General features: G+C 35.3%; 1 protein-coding gene across 8 annotated transcripts in view; it reads left to right on the top strand.

The window, feature by feature from the left end:
* The window catches only part of ZDBF2 (zinc finger DBF-type containing 2), a 28,347-nt gene extending 3,657 nt beyond the window's left edge, over positions 1 to 24,690 (top strand). For 2 of the 8 annotated variants that reach the window (XM_058186469.1, XM_058186461.1), the window contains exons 2-7: positions 129 to 1,996; positions 3,149 to 3,200; positions 3,345 to 3,396; positions 5,988 to 6,093; positions 7,903 to 8,030; positions 14,083 to 24,690. In XM_058186469.1, coding sequence (XP_058042452.1) covers positions 3,149 to 3,200; positions 3,345 to 3,396; positions 5,988 to 6,093; positions 7,903 to 8,030; positions 14,083 to 16,789 — 3,045 coding nt within the window. In that variant the 5' untranslated portion in view covers positions 129 to 1,996 and the 3' untranslated portion in view covers positions 16,790 to 24,690. The other 6 variants (XM_058186451.1, XM_058186444.1, XM_058186474.1 and 3 more) reach the window with 5 other exon arrangements.
* Positions 24,691 to 25,291: the final 601 nt, after the last annotated feature.

The raw sequence follows: 25,291 nt of genomic DNA, 5'->3' as shown, positions 1-25,291 counted from the left end.
AAGAACTAATGAGTTGAAATATGTGAATATTCCCTTTTAGGTTGTACTGTGTGTGAATACAATGAGAAATTCACAATAAGCATTCATGGTTTAAATAATAAAATAACAGCATTGACTTTTTTGTTTAGGTGAAACCACCATCAACATAAAAGATTCTGGAAACTATCCACTTTCTAAATCGCCATCCTCTTGTTCTACAGTTTCAGAGTTATCTCTCCAGGATGGTGCATCAGTCACATCATTTACACATATCCGCAATATATCACCTAAAAGAAAAAAACCATCCGGAACCACCACCATGGATAAGTTTGTGATAAAAACCAGCAAATTAGAAAAAGAGTTAATTGATGAAAAAATTACTTGGTTTGTTTATGCAACAAACTCTTCTTTCCATTTGCTTGAAAACCCACACTTTGTTAATATGATTCAATCACTGAGACCAGGATACAGTCCACCAAGTAGATTAGATGTTGTAGGGAAACTGCTGGATAAAGTATATGATGAAGAAATTATGCAATGCGCAACAAGTCTAGAAGGTAAAATTGCTAACCTGAGTCTTGATGGGTGAAGTAATGTCCATAAGGATCTTATTGTATGTGTTGTATAACAACAGAAGAGGGGAATGTATTCCTTGCAGAAACAATTGATATTTCAGGAAATGCACACACAGCAGCATACTTAGAAGACATAGCAGCAAAAGTTATAACATGCGGAAAAAAATTCAAATGTCAAGTATGCAGTTTGGTCAAAGACAATGTGGCAAATGTGTCCAAAATGAGAATACATTTAGAACAACATGGAGAAACTACCAAGCTAATAACATATGGTTGTAGTGCTCATTTGATGCACCTCCTAGCCTCTGTGTCCCAGAAATAAAGAGTAATGTTGAAATTGCTAAATACTTCCATAACAATCATTTTGCAGCATCAGATCTGAAGATAACGGGTGGAACCAAGCTAACGCTCCCACAAGATGTTAGATGGAACTTTGTAGTGGACTGTTCTGAACAATATATAAAAAACTGGCCTATTCTGATGACCATTTGTGAGCAAAATTGAGAAAAAAATAGATGGCACTTTCACAGCAAAAATCCTCAACATGGGCTTAAGAGAAATGTTGAACATATGCTGAGCACCTATTTCTGAAGCTTTATGTCAACTCGCAAAGCCTGCTCTCAAGTTGCCATAGGCAAGGGAGATGGGAAAACAAACTTTGCAGCTGCATCAAGGAACTGGTATCTTAGTCAAAACAAAGCACATTCCAACTGATACGCTGAGGTCGACTCCATGGGAACCCACAGTGGCTGGAGGGGGAGGATCATGATTTAATTAGGGCATCCATAGGAGCCCTGACACTTTAAACAAAATCCAGAAAAATAGTTGGTTTATTGCTGATGCTGTTGAAATTTGGAAGGAACTGAGTGAGAGCACTTAAAAACAGAATTACACACTGACAAGCAGAAATTACAAGATTTTAAAAAGCGAATAGAACAAGCACTGTCTCCAACTCATTTTCTCGCAAACATCAATATCCAGTACCAGGGTCAAACCTTAAGTGCTGAAGAAGAGGAATCAGCCATGGCACAGGTATCCAGCAATTATCCATATCTAGTGCCAACTATAATGAACTTCAGAGCTAAGGGGGAACCATTCAAGAAATATATGTTTGCTGATGAGAAAGTTTCACCAGTGAACTGGTGGAAGTCATTTAAGCACTTGGATTCAGAAAGTATTGAAGTAATGATTTCACTTTTAACCACAGTGGCCACTTCTACTGGCATTGACAGAATATTCTTTCTTTGGACTTGTTCACTTTAAACTCAGAAATCATTTGGGGTCTGATAAAGCAGGAAAGCTTCTTTTTCTTTTCCTAATCATGAACAAACAAGAGAACAAAGATGAAAATGAGTGAGCTGCAGAAGACCATGTTTGAAGTTTTTTTTATGTGGACCCAGCTGATATATTCAATTTAAGTTCTTTTGTTTGTTTTTTCAAAGGTATTTTGTTTATGCATTTCAGCTACTAAACATTGATGTTTAAGCAAATACAAGAATATGTAATATAATGTTATTGTTCTAATTAAATAAAAGAATTTGAGTAGTTCTCCAATTATGTGTGATTAACCTATTAACCTAAAATTGGCTCTGATATCGCTGTTTTACTAACCTGAAAAATTATTCTGAATAGGAAACCTTCATTTTGTTTGCAAATAATAATATTAAAGATTCTAACTATCAGCAAGAATGAGTCCTTAATTTAAAGAGCACCTGTCATTTCAGATCCATCATGGCAGTGCCTGTTAGCGGGCTTCCACTCACCTGCTGCCCGCCATGTCCCTCACCTTGTTGTGTCACTGCATCAACAACCGTCCCATTAAAGTGAATGGGAATGTCAGTAACTCAACAGCAGCTCTGAGGGGAAGCCACTGTGGGACAGAGATGACAGTCTTTAAAAATTATGATTTAAATTGAGTTGATTTAAATCAAGCCTTTTTTTTACTAGTGATTTAAATCAAATCCACCCTGGCGCTTATAATTAGTATCCTGAATAGCAGGAAGCAAGCTTCCTATAATCATCTCAGCTGTCCATACCACTCTTATGTATGGACTGTCTACCTGAGGCACTGCTGCCATCAAACCAAACAGCGATACAGTTTGTTAAAACACTCTCAATTGTGACACTGTAAAAAATTAGTAATAATTTTAAGAGGGGTTTTAGGACTGTTTATTTTAGTGTTAATTTTAAATTTGGCCAGTTTATAATTAGTTTTTAATATGTTTTTAAGCTTGTCTATGTACTAGTTGTTTTTATTTGGCTGTTCACTGCCCTGAGTCCTTCGGGAGAAGGGCGGTATAAAAATCTAAATAAATAAATAAATAAAATAAAATAAATAAATAAATAAAGGACAATATTGTAGCTCAGAGTTGAAATGAGGGGTCCTTGGTGCTGTCTGAGCTTGGCTGCTTTCTTGCAGATGTGTCATTACCCAAACTAGGTAACATCATCAGTGGTAGTATAAATTAGCAACTAATGTAACTTCTATAGCAACAGTGTTATATAATGGAGGGAAAACTCTGTCCTGTGGTTTAGTTTCAGCCTGAAATTATAACATATTAATGTTCAGCATTTTGTACTGTTTTGTTTTACAGATGTTTGATCATAATAAGCAAGCTGATGAAGCCAATGCTAGTTCAGCACAAGGTAAGCCTCTTCTTCAACAAGAAGGAACGTAAAAAATGACATCTCCAGCATCTGTTGAAATGAATTTTACTGTTCTGAAAGATAAATGAAACCTGGGAAGTAAGAATGTAGACTGATGTTCTATTTCAATTTTTTTTCATTCAGGTATGGAAAAGAAAGTTAATGAAGGTTCCTTATTGCAGGACAGCAATAGTAGGTAAGTTTAGTTTCATGTAGAATCAACAATCTCGAGAAGACAATGAAAAGAAATTATGAGTAAAAAGTATACAAAAATAAGTTTCATTTAGCAGAATTAGGAATGTTAAATCTTTTTAGGTTAATCTGACCAGATAGATAATCATGTTTATGGTGATTTTAAAATCATTTTCATAGCAAATAGATGAATTAATTTTATTAATTAATTTGTTTATGTCCTGTATTTCTGATGGAGGACAGTGTAGCTGGCAATCAAAAGTCTAAATATTTTGTTGCATTTTCTGTTTTGTTTTCTCAGTTGAAAGGGTGGTAGTTGTTGATTTAATCTGTTTCATGTGAGCTAATTAGCATAAAGGAGAATGGTTGCTTTTATTCATATAAAATTTTTGTTTGTAAACATAAGGAAAGGGGGAATTATGATGGATGAATTGTTCTGGAACTTTGCCTTTATTAAAGTTTGTTTCTCTAGAATACTCAATCTTACGCTGGTGTGAAATTTTGTTCGGTTGCATTTTAGAACGACTGCCTTGGTGATTGTGTCCTAGGAGATGTTGAATTATGGATTAGATAATTTGTATTCTTTTTGTCTTGGTCCTCCACTTCAAAGATACTTGGAAGTTAGTGAATGGTAAAGAAAAAACATAATAAAATGGTGAGCCCTCCCACAAATTGTTTAAATATGTCACCCTCCTGTGGATTCTTCTGTAATCATGAATGTCAAACAGGAGCTATAACAGCAAGTGTGCTGTACTTGTCTTCCAAGCTTTTCATTATTGTGTTAGTAACTTCCCTCTGCCTGATTAAAGGTGATGCTTTTCAGTGGTGGACCATTGTCTAGCATAGGCAAACAATTTGAATAGTTGTCATAATCACTCCTTGTACTTTTTATAATTATGTAGATAATAAAGTACGATGTTTTTACTAGAAACTCAGGACAATAAAACAGCAGGGCTGAGTCTAGAGTGATGATGAAAAAGTTGGTCAAATCTAAACAAATGTAAGTTAGATGTCTTGGTTCTGAGTATGGCGAAGAAATTATATTTTGCCACTATCACTGCATTTGAAGAATAATGCAGCAGAGGTATTCTCCTTTTAAATGTCTATTACATGAAAATCTACTTCAGGTTACTCAGTTGTCCACTGTGACCTTTCTGTGAAATATTAGGGATAAAATCAGTTGCATTTGCTTTAACTTGGATTCATTTGCTGTAATGGACAAATGCATGTATGAAATCTATTTGACCATTCCTTGTGGGAAAGTTTCAGTTTATACTGTTTGAAGATATAAATAAGATTGTTTGTAGCACAAGATTAATTAGCATGCATATTTGTCTTTTCTGAGTAATTTAAGACCGCTAGGGGAGATCTAGTCAAAAGAGTACAAAGAATGCACAATGCTTCACTAAGGAAAGGAATAATACTATCAAATTTAAAATACTAATGATGGGCAAATTTAAAATATTGGTGATGATTCTTAAAGCTAGTCTAAAAAGACTAGATTCAGGATAATTTATGGACTGCCTCACCCCAGACCAGCTTTACTAAATTCTAAAGTGTAGAGGCCTTTCTCTAGGCTGTGGCAACAGCATGATTTAGAAGAGGAGAGGTTCTCAGTGGCCACATTTAAACTGTGAAACTCCCAGTTTTGTGTGTGTATGTGTCAGGTATTTCATATGGTAGATTTCACAAACTGATTAACAAGTTTTCTGTTTAAGAGAGGGGTTCCTTCTCTTATCCAGTGTAATATTTATTTAAATATGTTATCTTTTTTGTATTTTGTCTGGTTTTCATTGTCTTTTAATTCATTTTGGTGTTTTGCTGATTTTAATTTTTGCATTAGGTATAAATAATATAAGTAGAAATTAAAATAAACTTCTAATTTGAGAAGAATGTAAATACATCTGCAACTTCTACAGCACATTCAGTGAGATCTGATTAATTTTGTTGGGCTATTGAAAAATGTAATAACAGTAGTGTACTGTTGTAATAGTACACTAACACCTTTTAATACCTGAGCATGCAACACCTCATTTCATCAAACCTTTATATGATGGAATTTGCACGCAGTGTCATTTGAACAATGGCATCATCACACTTTTTTTTTCTTTTTAGCGTAAGGCACATGTTAGGCAGGGATCACTGAGGGGGCTAGCTGCCTTTGTGAAAGGAATTTTTCAGGCGGTGTTATCTTTACCCATGGGATGCCTGAATGCTGGTAGGCAGTTGGGGGAGGCTCCTTTCTTGTCCCTACACAGTTTATTCACTCACAGGAATCGAGCTGCCAAGCTCAGTGGTGCGTAGGCCCAGCGTCTTACCATGTGAGCCACCGAGGCCCCATCACACATATGAGGCCAGTTACATAATTTCTGTTAGTTTGAAACACATCACACATGTTTCAAACTGACAGAAATTATTTAACTGGCCTCATATGCCTGGTGTTGCTATCACACAACTAATGAAAATTCCCACAAGCCTTACTCTTTAATACAGTAGATATTTCTAAATAATGGAACCTCCTCTGCAGTTAGTTTCATTTACTATGCTTTATAATTCTCTCTGAAAATAAATTATATCAAAATTTATATTTTTCAGTTTAAATAAACAAGGATTAGAGCTGTCAAAGACTGAACTACCTGTTATGCAGAACAGACAAGGTTACTGCAACTGTTGCCATGCACCCTACAGCAATCTGGAACAGGTATTCAAATAAAAATTTAACTCTGGAATATGGAAACCTCACTAAAGGGTTTAATAGTTCCTTTTTTAAGGCTTTCCCTATAGAAACAAACTGCTCATGGAAATCTCCCTTGTAGCCTCCAAACTCTCTTCCCGTTCCCCCATCCTTGAATTTAAAAAAAAATGCATGCTGCAAAGCACAACCTCATACCATCTTTATTTTCTAGAATTCTTCTGCACTCCCAAAAAGGAAATGACTTCTGGAGGGAAAAATGGCTGCAGATCAGTGTTTTGTTCTGAGTTATTTCCATTACCCCCTTCCAAAGATTCACTGAAGCATTAAATATCATATGGTAGACCTAGAAAGTAATGGAAAATTAAACAGATTAAATGTTTGTCATATGACTGTTTACTTCTATTATGACAGTCACTTGTAGGAACACAAGCACTTCAATCACAGTAATTTTGTGAGAGCATCCACAGTATGCTTTCAAAATTCTCAGAGATCCTAGAAAAATTGCCTTGGTCTTCTAGAGTAGTTCTAAAAAAAATCAAAGCAAAGTTCCTTCTAAACTTGCGGTTACATTTGTATTTTTAACTTATAGGTGTTGAAGTTATTGGCTTGAGAAAGGCATAGTTAGTCAAATAAAAATTCCAAATATGTACATTAGCTATGATAAGAGGAATGTCCCTCACTTAAACAAATCTTAATTTTCTCTTTTCTGTATCACTTCTATTATGACAGTCTAAAATGGACTTACCCTCTTGCAAATCCTTTCATCCGTAGAAGACGCTTTCTTTCCTGTAAGACTATATTTGAAGGGAAAATGGTGATTTGGTGCACAAGTTGACATGTATGACACATCTATCAGCATTTCCTTGAATCAGACCCATGTTTTCCTGAGAGTGTCAAGTGAGTTCTAAACTAAGCAGTTGCCAGTAGATGTGTGTGAAAATTCTCAAATGCCCAGTTCACATTTTGCCTTTGAAATATGGATCTTTACAAGCCCCTTTCTTTGAAGAAGTGACAAGTAGGATCCATAAGCAAGAGGGGCTTGGGATTCTTGTAGGAAGATGGCTTACAGGAAAGGCTGTTGTTAGGTTTTCCTGATGAACTACCTACTTTACTTGCTTGTAACGTAGTTTAGTGTTGAAGAGCAAAATCTATGAAATGTGGCAAATATGCTTAGAGAATTGGGATTACGATTACCAGAGGTACAAAAATGATTCTTTTTATTCTTCTTTAACAACCAAATTTTACACTGTGGTACTGCTGCTATTTTTTCCCCATAAATAGGGTAGGATTGTTTTCATTTTTTCTTTTTCTTTTTCTTTTTTGGTGTCTTGTCCTTAGTTTATCTGCTGCAGTTGGTTTTTGACCAGTGTTTCTAAGTTCCATGACATCAAATAATATCACTCTTAAAGTATTATTTTTTCTTATAATCTTTTGTAATTGCAATTACTGGAATTTATTTTTGTCTCTTAGACTAGAAAGAATTTTATTGGCCAAGTGTGATTGGACACTCAAGGAATTTGTCTTGGTGCATATGCTCTCAGTGTACATTAAAGAAAAGATATGTTCGTCAAGAATCATAAGGTACAACACTTAATGATATAGGGTACCTATTTGTATAGGGTACAAATAAGCAATCCAAACATATTAGGAAACAGTCAATATAAATCATATGGATATAAGCAACAAAGTTACAGTCATACAGTCATAAGTGGAAGGAGATGGGTGATAGGAACGATGAGAAGATTAATAGTAGTGCAGACTTAGTAAATAGTTTGACTTTTCCCTTTTCTTTTTCCCTTTTCTCTTTATCTTCAGCATGTATATAGTTCCCAGCACAGACATTTTGTCAGTTACTGTAGAAATCGCATGGGTACAAGTAGCTTGATGGAGCGTTTCCTGCAAGATGTTCTGCAACATCATCCCTCTAGATACCACGACAACAGGTAAAACCATTCAATGCATTAAACTATCTGAATATTTGATGATACAAACCAGTATATTAAAGTAGAAATGTATTAAATTGGCAGCCTGTTGGGCCAGCTGAAATACATTTGTACCTGGAGGCAACTTGGAAAAAAAGTTGTAAAAGAATTGAGAAAACTCTAAATTGAACCTGTTGTGGTTTTGTGCTCATTAATTTTGCTTTCATTGTCAGTAAATGCATTACTCCAAAGAAATACCTTTTTTCTATTTTGATGAGGAGGGAGAAACTATAGCATCTGTTTTTAATGCCTTTAGCCACATATATGCTGAATTATTTAAATGCCTAATCAGAAAACGTAGGATCTGATGTCATTATAATAAAGCTATCACTGATGATAATATAGCAATTTCCTGGAAAAAATCATGGACGCATCATGTTAGATAAGTACCATTAAATTGTGCTCAACTCCTAGTGACTGCAGAGACTAGTGCCCGCCACCTTTGCATTGGAAGTCTACAATTATAATCTTATAAACATTAATTATTATGAATTAATAATAATTCATATTCTGGAATGAAATGCTTCTTCAGCCTGTTCAAATGACAGATTGAATGCCTGATTTAACTACTGACTAAATTCCCTTGTGTGAAGACATCATCTAGATAACATTGTTTTTGTTTTTTCCTTATGCAGTTGAGCTGGGCCAAGCAAGGGAGGGAACCAGCTAATTCAGACAACATGGGGAAGGAAGGTTGAAGGGAGGATAAATGCAGTGTGTTCAATTATTGGAAAGAGAAGATTTGTTCAGAAAGAGAGTTTCCTGTACTCTCTAATCGCGGGTTGCTTTTTTTCCCCAAGGAGCCTGCTGTGGAGTATGAGATCTCAAGGATCTTGAACTCTGTAGCATGTGCCTGAAGCACCCTTCCCTTACCAAGTCGCCTCCCTAGCACTTACCCAAGACTTGTGTCTTCTTGCCAGCTACAAATTGCTATTCTAATGACCATTTTGCTTCAGTTTTGTGTTAGAAAGCCGATGGTTATAAATTAGATCTTCCCCATGAAATTGAAAAAAAGGTTGTGTTTGAACAATTTAAGCAACAACTTGGCAATTAATAAAAAGTTTTACCCAAAGTACTTAAAATTAGGTTGGTCATATGAAAGATATCAATATATCAGAGCTTACGTTCATATTCTTAAAAAGCAATCCAGAAAGAACATTGTTTGTTGGTGATGCTGTTGAAATATGGATGGCATTTCAAATATTCCGAAGGAATATATGATTGAGGGAAAAAGTCTTCCATGACCTGGGCATCTGAAAAATTACTCTTTGGATATTCCTATTGCAATAAATTTGAAGCTTGTCAAGAAACCATTTGAATATCACATGGTGCTGATGTTTAGAGCAAAGCCATTCCTCTAATTTGGAGGAATCACTACGCAGACACTTTCAATCAGAGATGCTTTAGTTGCTAAGCCAACACTTTACTGTAGGTGCATTCTTTACAGGCTCAGAGGGAATATTTTCAATATTTGCTACTCACTCCAAGTAAACAAACCAACTGGGATTTGAAAAACCTAGGAGCATTTACATATCTGTTTCAGTCCATGAATATATGAAAACTAAAATAAAAAGTGAAAAAAATGAGAAAGAGAAGGGAATAAAATTTGATCTAAAAAATAAAGTTATAAAGTAAGACATTTGCAGTTGCAAATATAAAATGCTGATGTGATAGTTAAGGCTTAGTTTAATTAATACAGTAGATTTAGTGTCTTTGTTCTGAATGTACTATCACTGAATTTGACGTTTGTCATATATAATCAATATTATTAACTATTTTCTAAATTAATAGTAACATAAATGTCAGAAAAGATGTATATGGTATGAAGTTATGTATTGAGTGCCATGTGTCAATAATTGATTTCACTTAAGAGATGTGCTAGCAATTGCATTGCAAAAACTAAGTGGTGCCAGGACAAGTGTTAAATTAAATACATTATTACAATTCCCTCCATATAATTTTTCCCCACTTGGTCATATAAAAATTAAAATTTTATAGCAACTTTTAGAAGATTTGTGAACAACAGATTGACATCCCTACTTTAAAACAGTAGAGATATAGTCAACCAAGCTTTGGTGCAATATGAATAAGCATAACCTACTGGCTTTGCATAATTTTCCTTCCTCCATTTACTTCCATTTCTATTTATGGTAACTGGAATGAAACTGTAGTAATTTCAAGCTGTTTTATTTCTAAAGCTGGCTTGTTTAATGTGATCATGTATAATAATAATTCCTAATTCCATTAACAAAAGTGGAAATGAAAGCACTAAACTTCAGAAGAGGAGAAGACTTTGTCTTCCAGGAAGAGGCTAAGTGTTGTGACCCAGGCCCAAGTAGATAGTAGGAAACTCAGTCCATGAAAAGAACAAACAAACTTTATTCAAACAGCTGAGAATTACTTCATTCCCAGCGTCATTTAAATCAAATTAAAACAAATTCCTCCCAACACAAATTCCTCAGTCCTATAACAAACTTTGGTCCAATTAGGCAAACTGCCAAAGGCCTTTCTTGTCAAATGTTCAAAAGTCACAAAAATAAATGCAAAACGTAGACGAAGCTATCAACCTTGTTTTCCAGCAAAGCTCAAACTCCGTTGCTGGTCTGTTTTAAGCCTTGTGGGAAGAGCCAATCATCACTTTGCCCTGCTCCCGAGTTGTCCTTTTTGCTTGAGCAGCTCTTGCCTTCTGGCAGCTCTTCTCATGCGTGCATTAAGAACAGGCTCCTCCTGTTCCTCTGCCTCACTACTATCAGTGTCTGGAGGCTCTGGAGTCCATACCTCACTCCCCAATGGCCCTGGCCTCACCTCAGCCTCATCACTGTCTGACTCAGTTGCAGGCTGCTGGCGGACCACAACACTAAGTTGGTTCATATCTCACTAAAAGTGAACTGCTTAGCATGATATTCAGATAATGGCCATTGTGATAAATAGTTGCCTTTCTTTATATAGCAGAGTGCCCTAACCCTGACTTATTTGATAAGTGATTCTAATCATAGTAAGAAATAAGCCTGATATAAATTTCATGGGTTTCCTTCAAGGGAAATTGTAAGTTCTGTTTTGCAGCAACTCATTATTATTATTATTATTTTTGTTTACATTTATATCCCGCCCTTCTCCGAAGACTCAGGGCGGCTTACAGTGTATAAGGCAATAGTCTCATTCTATTTGTATATATTTTTTATAAAGTCAACTTATTGCCCCCCCAACAATCTGGGTCCTCATTTTACCTACCTTATAAAGGATGGAAGGCTGAGTCAACCTTGGGCCGGGCTTGAATCTGCAGTAATTGCAGGCTACTGTGTTCTAATAACAGGCTTCTTAACAGCCTGAGCTATCCCGGCCAAAATTGGACATATTGTTTAACAATATTATGATCACTGAAGTAAATTAATTCCAAGCCTGGTTAGATCTACACCCTCTATTATTGCAAAATTACAGAAAATGGAGAAGAATGCTATATAGAGGGAGAGACGAGTCCTTTCTAAAGGTAGGAGATGGACTTGCTGAATGACCAAGCTAAGCTCTGGAGTCATCTATTAGAGGTTGGTATGGCAGATGCGTGGGGAAGAAGGTATTGCGTTCTCTTCTGTGACGTGAGTGAGATTTCCAGGTTAACCTTTATCCCTCCCCCCACCACCACTCATCTCTGTCATGTTTCCATCACACCATTATGTAACTGGCAAATTGCAACCCTCACCTGGACTAGAGTTACTTTGTACTGAACTTAAATCATTTTGTGGAATATTAATTGGGAAGTGAGGATTCAGTGCTTTAAGTTGCCTTTCAAAATCTATTCATAAAATTCTGTTTGAGCATTGATTCTGAGGATACTATTGGTATTTCTTACTATTTAATTCTTCAGTTGACATGAACATTGGGCTATTAATAACGTGCAGCAACCAGCCACTGAATGGGTTATTTTAATGACTGAAATAGTATTTTGCTCTGGTACTTGATATATTATTTATAAAAGTTAGGCGACTAAAGGAGGATTTTTTTAAAAAACTTCGAGCTTTTATATGGTGTGCTATACTGATGGTGTGGAAAATATTTCTGACGGCTGCAGTTTTATATAGCGGGTTTTTAAATTCAGTATATCGAGCAGATTTCAAGAGGCAACAAGAATAGATGTGTCTGTGTTTGTGTATACATATAGTAACATTTTTCACATTATCTTTAACATTTTATGTTTACTGATTTTTTCTCTAGAATCTTAAAATTTAATTGTAATAATTTATTCACAAAAATAGGTTGTCCACAACTTAAACTACAGTTGGGACTGGCAATCTCTACAGTCCCAGTTTCCATTATTAAATAAATCCCACATTCACTAAGCGAGACAACTTCCTGCTGGCTCTCTACAACCAAAGTGGAGGTATCAGATGCAAAAGGGAGTGAGAGGGTGCATGGGAGTGTGTTAAAAAGGGCCTCTGGTGGCTCATCAGGCTAATGCAGCCTGTTATTAACAGCAACTGCCTGCAATATTGCAGGTTCAAGTCCCACCAGGCCCAAGGTTGACTCAGCCTTCCATCCTTTATAAGGTAGGTAAAATGAGGACCCAGATTCTTGGGGGGCAATAAGTTGACTTTGTATATAGTATACAATTGGATGAAGACTATTGCCTGACATAGTGTAAGCCGCCCTGAGTCTTTGGAGAAGGGCGGGATATAAATGCAAATTAAAAAAAACAACACTGCACAGGTTGGAGAGTGTGCACAAGAGTGCTGCACAAGTTGAGGTGTAAAGATGTCTGTGGGAGGCTCAAGAAAAGTGCACAAGAGGCACCATATGAGACAGGAGGGTCATCAAAAGTGTCGCGAGAGGTACTGTGGCTGGCATGGAGGATGCTTAGAGGTATATGAGAAGGGCCATGCAGCTCGAGGAGGGTGCAGGGGGTTGTGCAAGTGGCACTGTTCAACTCAGGAAGGGTATGTAGGATTGCACAAGAGGCTCTGTGTGGGTCTGGGGGGGTGCAAAAGAGTGGGGTGCATAGAGATTTGGGAGGATGTGAGGGGATACGTGAGGGTGCAAGGGAAGTGTGGCAAGGGTCATAGACCAGCACAGTGCAAACACAAGGTGGGGCAAGCTTTGATTTTCTGAGGAAGTCGGCAGGAAAGGTTGCAAATGACCATCATGTGATTGCGCGATCCTTGGCAATCAGTCATGAGTGCATATGGATTGCCAAGTATCCCAGTACCAATCATCACATAGGGTGGGGTGGGGGACTGCTGGAACAGCCAGACCTCCGAGGACTGTCGTAAATCTATTTTTTCATCACTTTCATAACTTTGGTGACTGAATAAATGATTATAGGGCAAGGACTATATTACCATTGAAGAGTAGAAGTGCAGCAGCAGAATTGACTTACTAAGGATTTTAAAAATTAAAATCCCATGGTATCCTGTAGTGGAATGACTGTTGACAGAAATGACACAATTTAGTTAACAGAAAAGACAGGTCATGAATTGAAAAACATTTTTGTACACAAATGCAAGTGAGAATGGAAGGATCGTTTTCTTTTGGTTTTTATACATTTATAATAGATTTATCTATAATGTAGTTGATTAATTTGCAGATTTCTGTGTCATGCCATTTCAACTAATCTGGTTAGTTTATGGGTGTCTTATGTGGACCCAGACAGGAACCATGATTTTTGTATCTCAGAACATATTAACTATTGTGATTGAAAAATTTGACACAAAAAATAATTATGCAGATCATGGTGCCATCTCCCCAATAATGCAGAATGTTGAAAGTTCCCTATCATGCCTCACCATTATATAGCAGTGGGATTTAAACATCATATGAATCCATGAAATTCAGAGCTCAAACTTGTACATTCCTGAGTGGTTTATAAGCCAGTTTGGTTTGCATCTGTACTGCTAGTCATATTACTGTAATAGGACCATTAAAGTGTTATTAACTCTCCTGGCTTTTCATCTCTTAGTTGCACATTCTGCTTTAATGTTCAGTAATTTATAATATTGATGTGTAATTTTTTCCCTTTCCCTAGACCAACTTACGATGACATGCCATTCAACTCCCAGCTTCTTGCAAAAGATGGGGCGGCTGTTTCAATGGAAGTCAAACAGAAGGAGAGACAGACAAGCAGGGTGGAAAATCCAAACATTGACAGTGGATTCACTGCTGAGTCAGGCTGCCTTATTTCCCAGAGCCATGAAAAGCAGAAGGAGGCTTCTGTAGAACTTCTACCTATCCAGACTCTGGGAAGAGGACAACATTCCAAACTAGGAGCTTCACAACAAAATCTGGATATTGCCAGTAGTGTAAATAATCTTGGTCCAACAAACCTTTTGACTGAAAATAGTAGTCAAAAAGTCACAGTTTTTGGGACTAGTGGTCAGAAAGTCTCATTTACAGCTAGGGATGTTTTACCCGATCCATTACCTGTTAGCCAGGTACCATCCACTCCTCACAGACTTTCAAAAAATATTAGCTATCCAGTAAAAGCAGAGGACATATGTGAACAAGCTACCCAAGATATATGCAACCAAGATGGATTTTTGAATTCAAAGAAAAATCTTGTTTTACAGCCAGTCCTGTCAAAAACTGTTTCATATTTTCATGAGAGTCCTGTCTATAATAAAGGCAGCTCTTTAATCTCAGGTCAACTTTTTTTAAAACAAGATGACTTAGAATCTCAGGATGAAACTCAGATTAACCTCTGTCTCAGGAATGCAAGAAAACCTGTGGGCACCAGCAATTCCCTGAATTTTCAAGCAGCTCCCCAATTACCAAGACAAAAAGAACATTTGTGCACAAGTGCTGAAAGTTCTATAAATGAAATAATTGAACAGGTCATTTTGAAATATTGTTATGAACCTCCTCCCAAAGAGTTGCCTTGCAGAGGAGAAGATACAAATTCCTGTGTAAATATTCTGTCACTTTTGGATCAAAGTAGTCTGCATGGTTCAGATATGAGTTTTGATTGTGACGCAGCTGTTGATTCACAAGCAAACCTATCCAAGTCAGCTGCTAAAAATCTAGAACTTCTGAAAGAAGTTAAAGTAAATCTACAAGATGAAAACTATGGGACCCAACTCAGCTCCATTTTTAAAAATGTTTCAGTGCAGCAAATAGCAGAAGCAGAAAAAGATATTTCAATTCAAAATAAAGAACCAGTTCTTCCAGCTCTGCCTCATGTGCCTCCTTCCTTTGTAGGAAAAACCTGGTCTCAGATCATGTACGAAGATGATATGAAAATTGAAGCACTTGTGCGGGATTTTAGAGAAGGCCGCTTCCGCTGCCATTTTGATACTGAACCCTTGGCTCATCGTACACCGAGAAAAAAACCTCAAAAGACTGGTGAGAGGATCAATGTCGTTGCACCTAACAGAACAGAGGCTGGACCCACTAAAGGGCTTCCAGAACTTACTGATGGGCTAAGTGATGGTCCTGACTTCAGTAACTTATCTGCAACTTCAGAAATACATGTTCCAAAGCCCCTGAAGAATCCCAAAAAAAGAATTTGCCGCCTTGCCTCAAGATGCCAAGTAGTCAAGGTTAGCCGTGGCACACAAACAAGTTTAATACACTATCCGGTAGTAAAGCAAAAAATAATTAGGAAGGACTATCAGCTACAAGATCAGATGGCCAACCTCCTTTGGTCCGAGAATGAGAAAACACCTACCATGAAAACTAGATTATGTGCTCTTAAGCTTCCTAAATCTTATACCAAAATCATGAGCCCTTTACAGCCACAAACACTAGTCTATGTTCTTTCATGTCCAGAGATGAAACAATGTAGGAACAAGGCTGAAGAGATTCCCAAAATTAAAAGTCACAATTCTACAGATAGCAAAGATTCTGTAAGGTACAAGTACAAACAAACCTCTATTAAGTATTATGATCCTCTGACGAATCGAATTTTAAAAACACCTCCCAAATGCATAGCTGGGGGGAAAACAAAGAAGCCAGCACATGTTCGACAGCTATTCAGGAACCTCAACTTTGATGGAAACAGGAAGAAACAAGCTGATATCCAATATATACCAAAACCCTTCAATTCCCCAGACAACCATGCGGCATCTCTCTTGCTTGACCGTGTTAAGAAGAATGATAGGAATTCAAATCATCATAAGTCAGAAGACCCTTCTATTTCATCCGAAAAATCAGAATGCTTGGTCTATAACTGTTCAGAGAAATGCTGTAAACGCTTATTTATTTCACCGTTGAAGTCACATCAATCACAACAGGAAGGTGACTTTCAATTCAATCCATTTAAGAGGAAAAGAGTCAAATGTCCCTTGAAGTCCCATACTGCTGATTGTTTAGAAAGAGACAATCCAAAGAAAACATGGCAGAGGAAAAAAATCAATAGTAGAGAATCAGGGTTTCCGAAAAAAACTTCAGAGCTAATTTTTATCAAACATGACCTTGTTAAGAAAGGCAGTAGAAAACAACCAGCCAGAAGTACAACTCAGCAAATAGAAGGAAAGATTAAAAAAAAATCTTGTACTCTTAAATCATCTAGTCTCATGCACCACTCAAAGAACACTACCATAAAAAAGCATCTTCAGAAAAAAAAAGCTGACATTAAAAAGTTGGCAGTGTCAAGGAAGTCAAAAAGAACATTTTTGAACACTGCAGCTGCAATGGGTGTTCCAGAAAAAAGGCAGAGAGCCTCTGTAAGGACTTCTTCCAAAGTGAAGACATGGGAAGTGGCCAGAGACAAGAATCTTTTTTGCACTGTGAAATAATGTTGCTCAGATCATATAAATTTGCTTTGGGATTGTCTTTAAGAGAGCTGCAAAGGGAGAAAAAAGTGGGAATGGCTTTTCAAGATAATACATCAGAATTAGTAATGGAACAATTTCAAGGTCAAACAGTAAGCTTAGTCAAGAAGTAGTTCATCTTGCTACTTTGTGAGTGTTCTGCATATTACATGTTGAGTTAAAACTATTTCTAAGCAGTAAAAGCTCAGTTATGCAGTTTGCTATATATTTTTCTCAAGCAGAGCATTGTTTTCCCTTGTAAAACCAGTGTCAGTCATTGAAAAAAGTTTATCTTTTACATGAAGCTTGGCTTTGATATCTTGTTGGTAAAATAAGCAATGTCAAAACTCATCCCAAAGCAGTGTGGAACTAAATGGGCACTCCTGCTGTTTGTTAAGATTGTCAATTTCCTCTTGTGTAGAACCAGTTTTTCAGAAATTGCACATGGAGTTTTAGGATGTATGCATTGCATTTGAAGAAGTAACTTTACCTTATCTGGAATCTAAATTTGGATATCATGCAGTGATTGTATTTTAAATTCAGATCACAAATGCAAAATCATTCTGCCTATATTTGTTACCTGCTGAAAAGTATCAGATGTCCTTCTAGAATGAAGCTGTTGTTGAAAAAGGTTTTTTTTTCTTTTTCTTTTGATTTTTTTTACTTTTTCTGGAAGAACAATTGATTTTTAAGATCATACAGAATGGTTAATCAAGATTGCTGTGTATAAGCAATATTTCTACACATAATCTGCCCTTAGAATGCATTACTACCTAGTTTCATCTCACAATATAGTTGTGAAAGCATTTTAAAGTAATTTCAATATATAAGCAAGTTTCTGAAAAATGCTACTTCATGTTTAAAATAGATTTCCAACTTTAATTTTTAAAAAGGTAAATACTTTATTTTATTTTATTTTGGCTTGCATAAATATGTTTGTTAAAACATTTTTCTAACAGTTATATGTTACTCTAAATACAGGTAATTCTCGACTTAGAACATTTTAGGGACCATTCAAAGTTACAATAGCACTGAAAAAAGTGACATGACCGTTTTTCCAGTTACCACCTTTGCAGCACCCCCATGATCATGTGATCAAAATTCAGCTGCTTGGTTCGTATTTATCACAGTTGCTGTATCCTGAGGTCTTGTGATCACCTTTTGTGACCTTTTGACAAGCAATGTCAATGAGGAAGCTAGATTTAGTTAACAGCCACGTTACTAATTTATCAACTGCAGTGATTCACTTAACAACTGAGGCAAGAAAAGTGGTAAAATGGGGCGAAACTCACTTAACAAATCTCCCCCTTAACAACAGAAATTTTGTACTCGATTGTGGCCATAAGTCAAGGACTACCTGTATAAAATAATATTATAAAAATTCTCCATCTGGATTGATTGAATTTCTGTTTTCTGAGAATTCCAACAGGTATTTACATGAAAACGACTATTTTGTTCAAACATTTCAAATGTTTGGAATGTTATACTGGATATTACTTCCAGCATACTATCACCACCAACTGTTGTAACATAGTAATCATGGGTGCCCCAGACATATACTATGCTAATACAAACGTATTTAAACAAAAATTCTTTAGTTGATAATTTTATAACCAAGTTACCTGATAAAAGTTTTATTGCAAAAGTTTTTTTCAACAGTTTTTGTGTTTATATGCAAATTTTCACTGGTGCATTTATGATTAGTAGCAATGTCATTTTAGCTAACATGCTGATTTTTTACATTCTGTTCTGTAAGTTTTTGTGAATATTCTGACAGAGTACATTGTCTTGTCTTCTCCAATTCTAAAATTGTACATATTTCTATATATCCTGCTTTCTTAATGCTCCCATTTTTCCCAACCTCAGGATGCACAAGGCACAGGCTGTCTAATGTTAAAACATTTTTTAAAATATTTGTATGTTTGTGTTTGATTTATAAATTAGTTCCTCAAACAGAGTGCCATTTTAAAAACAGAATATTTAAAAAATGGCTATATTTAAAAAAATTGGATAATTATCATATATTTATATATTTTCTTTAAAAGAGGAAAAAGTCTAACATCTTATTTTTTTGAATTGTAAAGAGCTTGGAATATACTTTTGGAGAAAATTGTGCAGAATTGAAAAGTCTGTAACTATTACTTTTGAAAATGCCTCACTTCTGGGTTTAAGATTATGGTGTATGCTTGGTAAAGTGAATGTTGGAGAGAATATATTTTGGTTAAAACTGTATTTTATCAGTTCATTGGTTTTATGGATAGGTTTTTAACTTATTATCTTATACAATTACAGTATGTGGAATGCTCAACATTTTAATAAATAAATCAGAATCCAAAACGTACTGTGTAAACATCGAGATGATTTCCTGTGCCTGTGCCATGGGCATACCTGTCGTGTGTTCTAACTAAGGACTAACACGGTTTCATATTTTTATTGGCTTTCAAGACTTTGAAATGTTAGGAGGTTGGCTTCTGTATACGTCTTAATTGTATTTATTTATTTATTTTGCTATTCATTCCCCACATTGTGCCTACCCCATCCTCTCATATACTAGACAATTACTTTCCAGCATCTGGTTTCAGACTGAACCTCTGAATTTGTGCCTCAAAAGCTTCTAAGCAGACTTAAATTACATCTCCTCACATTGCAACAAGTAATTTTGGAATACATATACCTGGGGGATTTTACGACTCTTGTGGATGTAAGAAAGATACAGTTGTCATCGTGCACACAGAAGCCCCCTTTCCTTCTCTGACAATGAATATTATATGAATGATTCGCTTCAAAGAAGAGGAGAGCAGCCATAGAAATGTTTTAATGAATATTTTATCAATGCTGCATGAATACGTGTTGAATTTAGGAATGGAAGAGTAATTTGTTTGATTCAAATTTTATAGACTGATGCCACTAACCTCAGTACAGCATTTATTTTTCATGGTATTGCAATGCAGTTTGAAAATTAAAATGTACACAATATAGTGCATGTAGAAGAAAAGAGCTTTTAAATTATGTTAAGGAAAAAGTAAGCATGTAACACTAAAAAAATCTCAACACTAGACATGTACAAAAACTAAAATCAATGTTCTGTTCTTTTGTTACATTTACCCAACTGTAGTAGAAAGGTGAAAGATAATTTATAATTTGGAAAATAGAAACTGAACAGACCAAAATGGTAGATTCATCCATTCTTATTTAAATGTCAGAACTGAGATTTTAAACCGATATCTCTAGGATCCTAACATAAAGGATACTGTTTAAGAGCTCACTGAAAGATTGCCATCAGTTCTAAGACTCATTGCCACTGGAAGGACTCGCTATTGAATCTACAGGGTACCCAAGGGAACCATTTCCCCAATTACATTTTTGCAAATAAATTCAGATTGAGAAAAGCTTTAAAGGTTTCACTTCACATGTCTTCTAGAGGAAAATGGGAGCAAAACAAAACTTCTATATGTTATTTTCAAAATAATACAGCAAATAATAGATTAAACAAAGTTGAAATGCCATCTTTTTAATAATAGCAACATTTTCACAAATAGTTACCATCAATATAGATCAAAATAATTTTTTCATATTTTTCACCCTTTGTGCAATTTATTAACAGAAGAATGCTGGTTTTACCAGTCTTAACTTCTTGTTCTATTATTAAAAATGAGGGCTCCCTCTTTGCAATGATTTTCCATTCTAACTTCTTGATTTTTATTGTTTCTCTTTATTTACTAAATGAATAAAACTTGTTTGATTTCACTTGTATTCATTAATAAAGTTGTTGGTATGTATAATAACTGCAGCTAATTACAGGTTCTCCTCAACTTACAATGGCAACTGAACCCAAAATTTATGTTGTTAAGTGAAACATTTGTTAAGTGAGTTTTGCCCCATTTTACGACCTTTCTTGCCACAGATGTTAAGTGAATCCCTGCAGTTGATAAGTTAGTAACACTATTGTTAAGTGAATCTGGCTTCCCCATTGACTTTGCTTATCAGAAGGTGGCAAAAGGTGATCACATGACTTTGGGACACTGCAATGGTCATAAGTATGAACTGGTTGCCAAGCATCTGAATTCTGATCATATGAACATGGGGATGCTGCAAAGGTAACTGAAAATTGTTCATAAGTCACTTTTTTCATTGTCATTGCAACTTTGAAAGATCACTAAATGAACTATTGCAAGTTTAGGACTACCTGTATAGTCTCCATACCAAAAAAAGAGTACAGGCAGATTGTCAGTTACATTAGAAGAGCTGCAAAGAGCTACATCGGTAGTACGGTTAATAGACAATGTTTATATACCTAGGATTCTAGAGGATTTTATATATTTATTACAAGGGAACCTAGCCACTTAGCTGCAAATATACTATAGTTGTTAACATCCTGGCACCAGTAAAATTGAAGCATTTTTGTCCTGAGGAAACACGCTTGAAGTTAAATTGAACTGAATTTATTTCAGTTTCATCAAAATCATCTCTGGACAAGATAGATGGCACATAAATTTAATGAATAAATAAATGGATGAGAAGGGTATTTGTGAGTACACCCCAATTACTCATATTACATCATTGCTTTACACACTGAATGAAATGGCACTTTATTTTGCCAGATACTGTAAAATTCAGTTATATACTGAAGTTATCTTTAATATTTAAAGTACAGACACTTTATTTCTTAGAATCAGCGTCCGACTTAAACCACTCTTAACATTTGCCTTAGGTGACTGTTATGATCCTGTTTAGGAGAATGGGTTCAATAACAGGTGCTCTAAAAGTAATGCAGTTAAAATTAAAAATTACTTAGCTGCAACATTACAGATTTGTTTCATTTCATTTATGCATTTTAGTAATACAAGTAGTCCTCAATTTACAATAGTTCCTTTAGTGACCATTCAAAGTTACAATGGCACTGAAAAAAAGTGACTTATGACCATTTTACGAATGTTGCAGTATCCGCAGAGTGGTAGAGTTTGAATTCCAAATTTATGTTTTTATCATGAGGCTTTCCACTCACAAAAAAAATCAAATGATTATTAGTAGAAGTGAAAATCAAAATCTGACTTGAAATCGAAGTCACTGAAGAATATCACCAGATACTTAAAATTGCTGATTCCTACCAGACACTCAAAAGATTTTGAGCTTTTTATAATCTTTTTTGGAGTGCTAATTTTAAAATCTGAATGCAATGGGTAAAAAGAGTAGCAACCTTTTGTTACCTTTACTTCTATTTTTAGCTGTCCTAAATTCTCTGTATATGTACATGTTATAAACCAAGTTCAATCAGAAACTATACACGCTGAAGACTTTGATATATTAAATTAGAAGTGATTAGTTAACTTCAGAATGTGCTCAGCTATTTCAGTTACAGTTTAGATCCTTCTTAATTCAAAAATAAACACTCAAGCAAGAGACCATAGACAAACTTTGAAACGGTTATTGACTCATTCAGATTAACCTGGAAAAGTTATCTCTAAATTATATAATATTGTCCCAGAAAAAAATACTTCAGCTCTAATTTGTTTGAAAATGACATGGGGAAAACATTTCAAGGGTAGAATAAAATATGGAAATCAGTGTCATCATCCTCAGCCCAAATTAAAGAAAATTATCTTGAACTATTCAGTAGATGATATATGATTATTTTTAAAATAACATGCCCGAAAGCTTTTTGGAATGGTGAAGAAAATGGAACTTATTTTCACTTGTTGTGATCATGTCTGAATTTTTCTTCTAGTCTGGGGTATTTTGGGTTATTGGTAAAACTAAAAATCAAAGAATTAACTTGTGTCTACAACTTGCTTTGATAAATATATTTTCAGCATCTTAACACTAAAATGTAGTGGTATTTTTATTGAATGCAACCAGAATGTCCATAGCTAAACATTAGGAAGATAAATCTGTGATGTTGGTCCTTTGATACCAAAATGTTTGGCTTATCATAGCAGCTGAGAAACTGACCTACATTCTTCAGCTATGCTCTGGTCAAGTTAGAGATAAAGCTTTCTCAAATATGTGGTTTGATTTCATCTCTTATGCTGTCCAGGAGAATCATAATTGTTTTATCTCATATATTTATATTAATGTGTGGGAAGAATATTAAGGTATAATTAATATGTGTTTGAATTATTTCCACACCTCCCCATTTAACTTTTGCATGTACGGGTTGAATTTTACTGCACTGTTTATCTTTTTTTTAAAAAATTTAGGGCTAAAGCTAAGAAATAAGATGGAGTTCTAATTTTTAAAAATGATATTTTTCTTCTAAATGGTTGGCTGAAGACAGGATTTGATAATAAGTCTTCAATTATTTGTCGGCCACAGAATGGACTTGGCCTATTCTGTAAAGCAAGAAGTATTTGCCATAGAACTGGAATTACTGTGAAACATTTCAAACATTGAGGTAACTTCTTTATTAGGCTATAGCCTGTCAGACAACGTTGGAGCACAGGAGAATTTTAAAAAATCCCTAGAGAGCTTTGATTTTGTTTTCTTTGTTTGTTTATTACATCTACAAAGTATGGTATAGCCACAAATCTCACCCTAGCCTTCCTTAAATTGTTGATGTCAGCAGCAAATTCTATCTGAAAAAGCAATAAACATAACTTGGATTAGGAGAACTTGGGCAAACATAAGCAATTGGAATAATTCTGTGATTTCCATTTTCTAAAATAATTGCAGGTCTTTCTCCTACAGTATTTCTCGTGAACCATAATACTTACCTCAAATTACAGAGGTTTTTTTTATTTATTTATTTTGTCACACAGTATATATAAGCATAAGCATGAAATAACTATACAATGTATAAGCATATATATAAGTATGTGTATGTAATAACTATATTAATTGGATATAATGAAAGGAAACAATAGGACAGGAACGGTAGGCACGCTTGTGCTCTTATGCACACCCCTTACAGACCTCTTAGGAATGGGGTGAGGTCAATGGTAGATAGTTTTTGGTTGAAGCTTTGGGGATGTTAGGAATTTATGTAATAAATCTGCAACCATCTCATAGAGCAAGATTTTAGATATATATGCTATTTTGACTGAAACTCTTTTCTTACACATACAAAGATAGGATGAGTTTAAAGCAGTTTCTTTTGCTGTATTTTAATTCTAATGATTGATTCTAGATAGATTGCAAAGAGCAGCACTGCAGGAAACTAGTAAAAAAACAAATCTTTCCATTATTCATTAATATAAAACACAATGATGGAAAAGAATGTGGGGGATCATTTAATCTCATCCAAGAAATGAGGCCACCTCCTGTACCACTGTTTTTTTTTAATCTATTGTTTGGCAATGAATAGAAGAGTCTGTTCCTGCACAGCATTTGAAAGTAATATCTTTTTCTGAGCCCAAGCCTTCTGCATGCTATTTTCCTGTTTTCCTTACTCAGATGTTCTGATCTAGAGAACCAGAAAAATGATGACAGTATGCACTACTCAAACTAAGCATTTTTCTTTAATCCTCTAGCGGGAAATGTTGACAAAACAGCTGTGCTAGATCTGTTGAACCAAAATAGATTAGCTATCATACCTAGAGAACAAGCAGTATTCCATAAATAAGAATAAATACCATCTGGTATCCTACTGATACTTTTTTCCTCACCATTTTGTATCAATGTTTGTTTTTCTCAAGGTGAGCCACTGTAATCCCTTAAAAAAGATTCAGTCACTTAACAGATTCTTTGCTGAAACAAGTACCAGCGCCTTTTCTTCTTAAGATATCTCACTCTTCCTCAGCGAGAGGCTCTTATCCCCCTACTTCTATGAATCAGTGTAAGAACTTCTGTTTTCTGCAGGATACCTAGTTTTCAAGATGCCTAGAAAGATCCAAAACCTCTACTTTCAGTTAAAATTGTCCTACTTTGTTCTCATACAAACCTACGGCCAGGTTTTAATCCCATTTTGTTGAAAAATAAAAATGTAAAAGTTTTTTACACATAAATCAGTATGTTTTTGCACATGATGTGCAAATATGTTTTTGCAATAAATCAATAAAAAAACCAACAGTCTTTTAACCAAAATCTCTTCTACATTTGGGCAACATATATGGTATGATTAGCACAGGGTGACCTAGAATAAGCTATCTGGTGTTTCCAGACCTCCAGGTTGCTGAAACAGGATGAGTGCTTTTTGCACACCTCTAGTTGCTGGCAAGTCTAAAATATCAACAGAGATCTTTAGTAGGAAAAATATACACATTGTTCAGGAGAATTGAGTGATTGAGGCAAGGTTTCATATGTCGCTGATAAGACATGTATGTAGGAGACAAATGGTACATAGGAATTAATAGTGAAAATAAATTGGGGTATGAAGTCACACCAAATTAGATAAAAATGATAGGCAGAATCTGAACGGGGAGTCTTCTTTCCTATTTAGCAATTCTTCAAAAGTTAATGTGAATGACAACACTGTGGAAAACCTGTAACTATATTGCAGAGAGTAAGGTGGTTGACTTTGCTGTGCAAAACTGTTACTTAAGAAAACATTTT

Source organism: Ahaetulla prasina, chromosome 1 (genome assembly GCF_028640845.1).
Source record: "Ahaetulla prasina isolate Xishuangbanna chromosome 1, ASM2864084v1, whole genome shotgun sequence".
In the NCBI taxonomy this organism is placed as follows: Eukaryota; Metazoa; Chordata; class Lepidosauria; order Squamata; family Colubridae; genus Ahaetulla; species Ahaetulla prasina.
The sequence above is the reverse complement of the archived record's forward strand: the minus strand, read 5'-3'. Positions and strand labels throughout refer to the sequence as shown.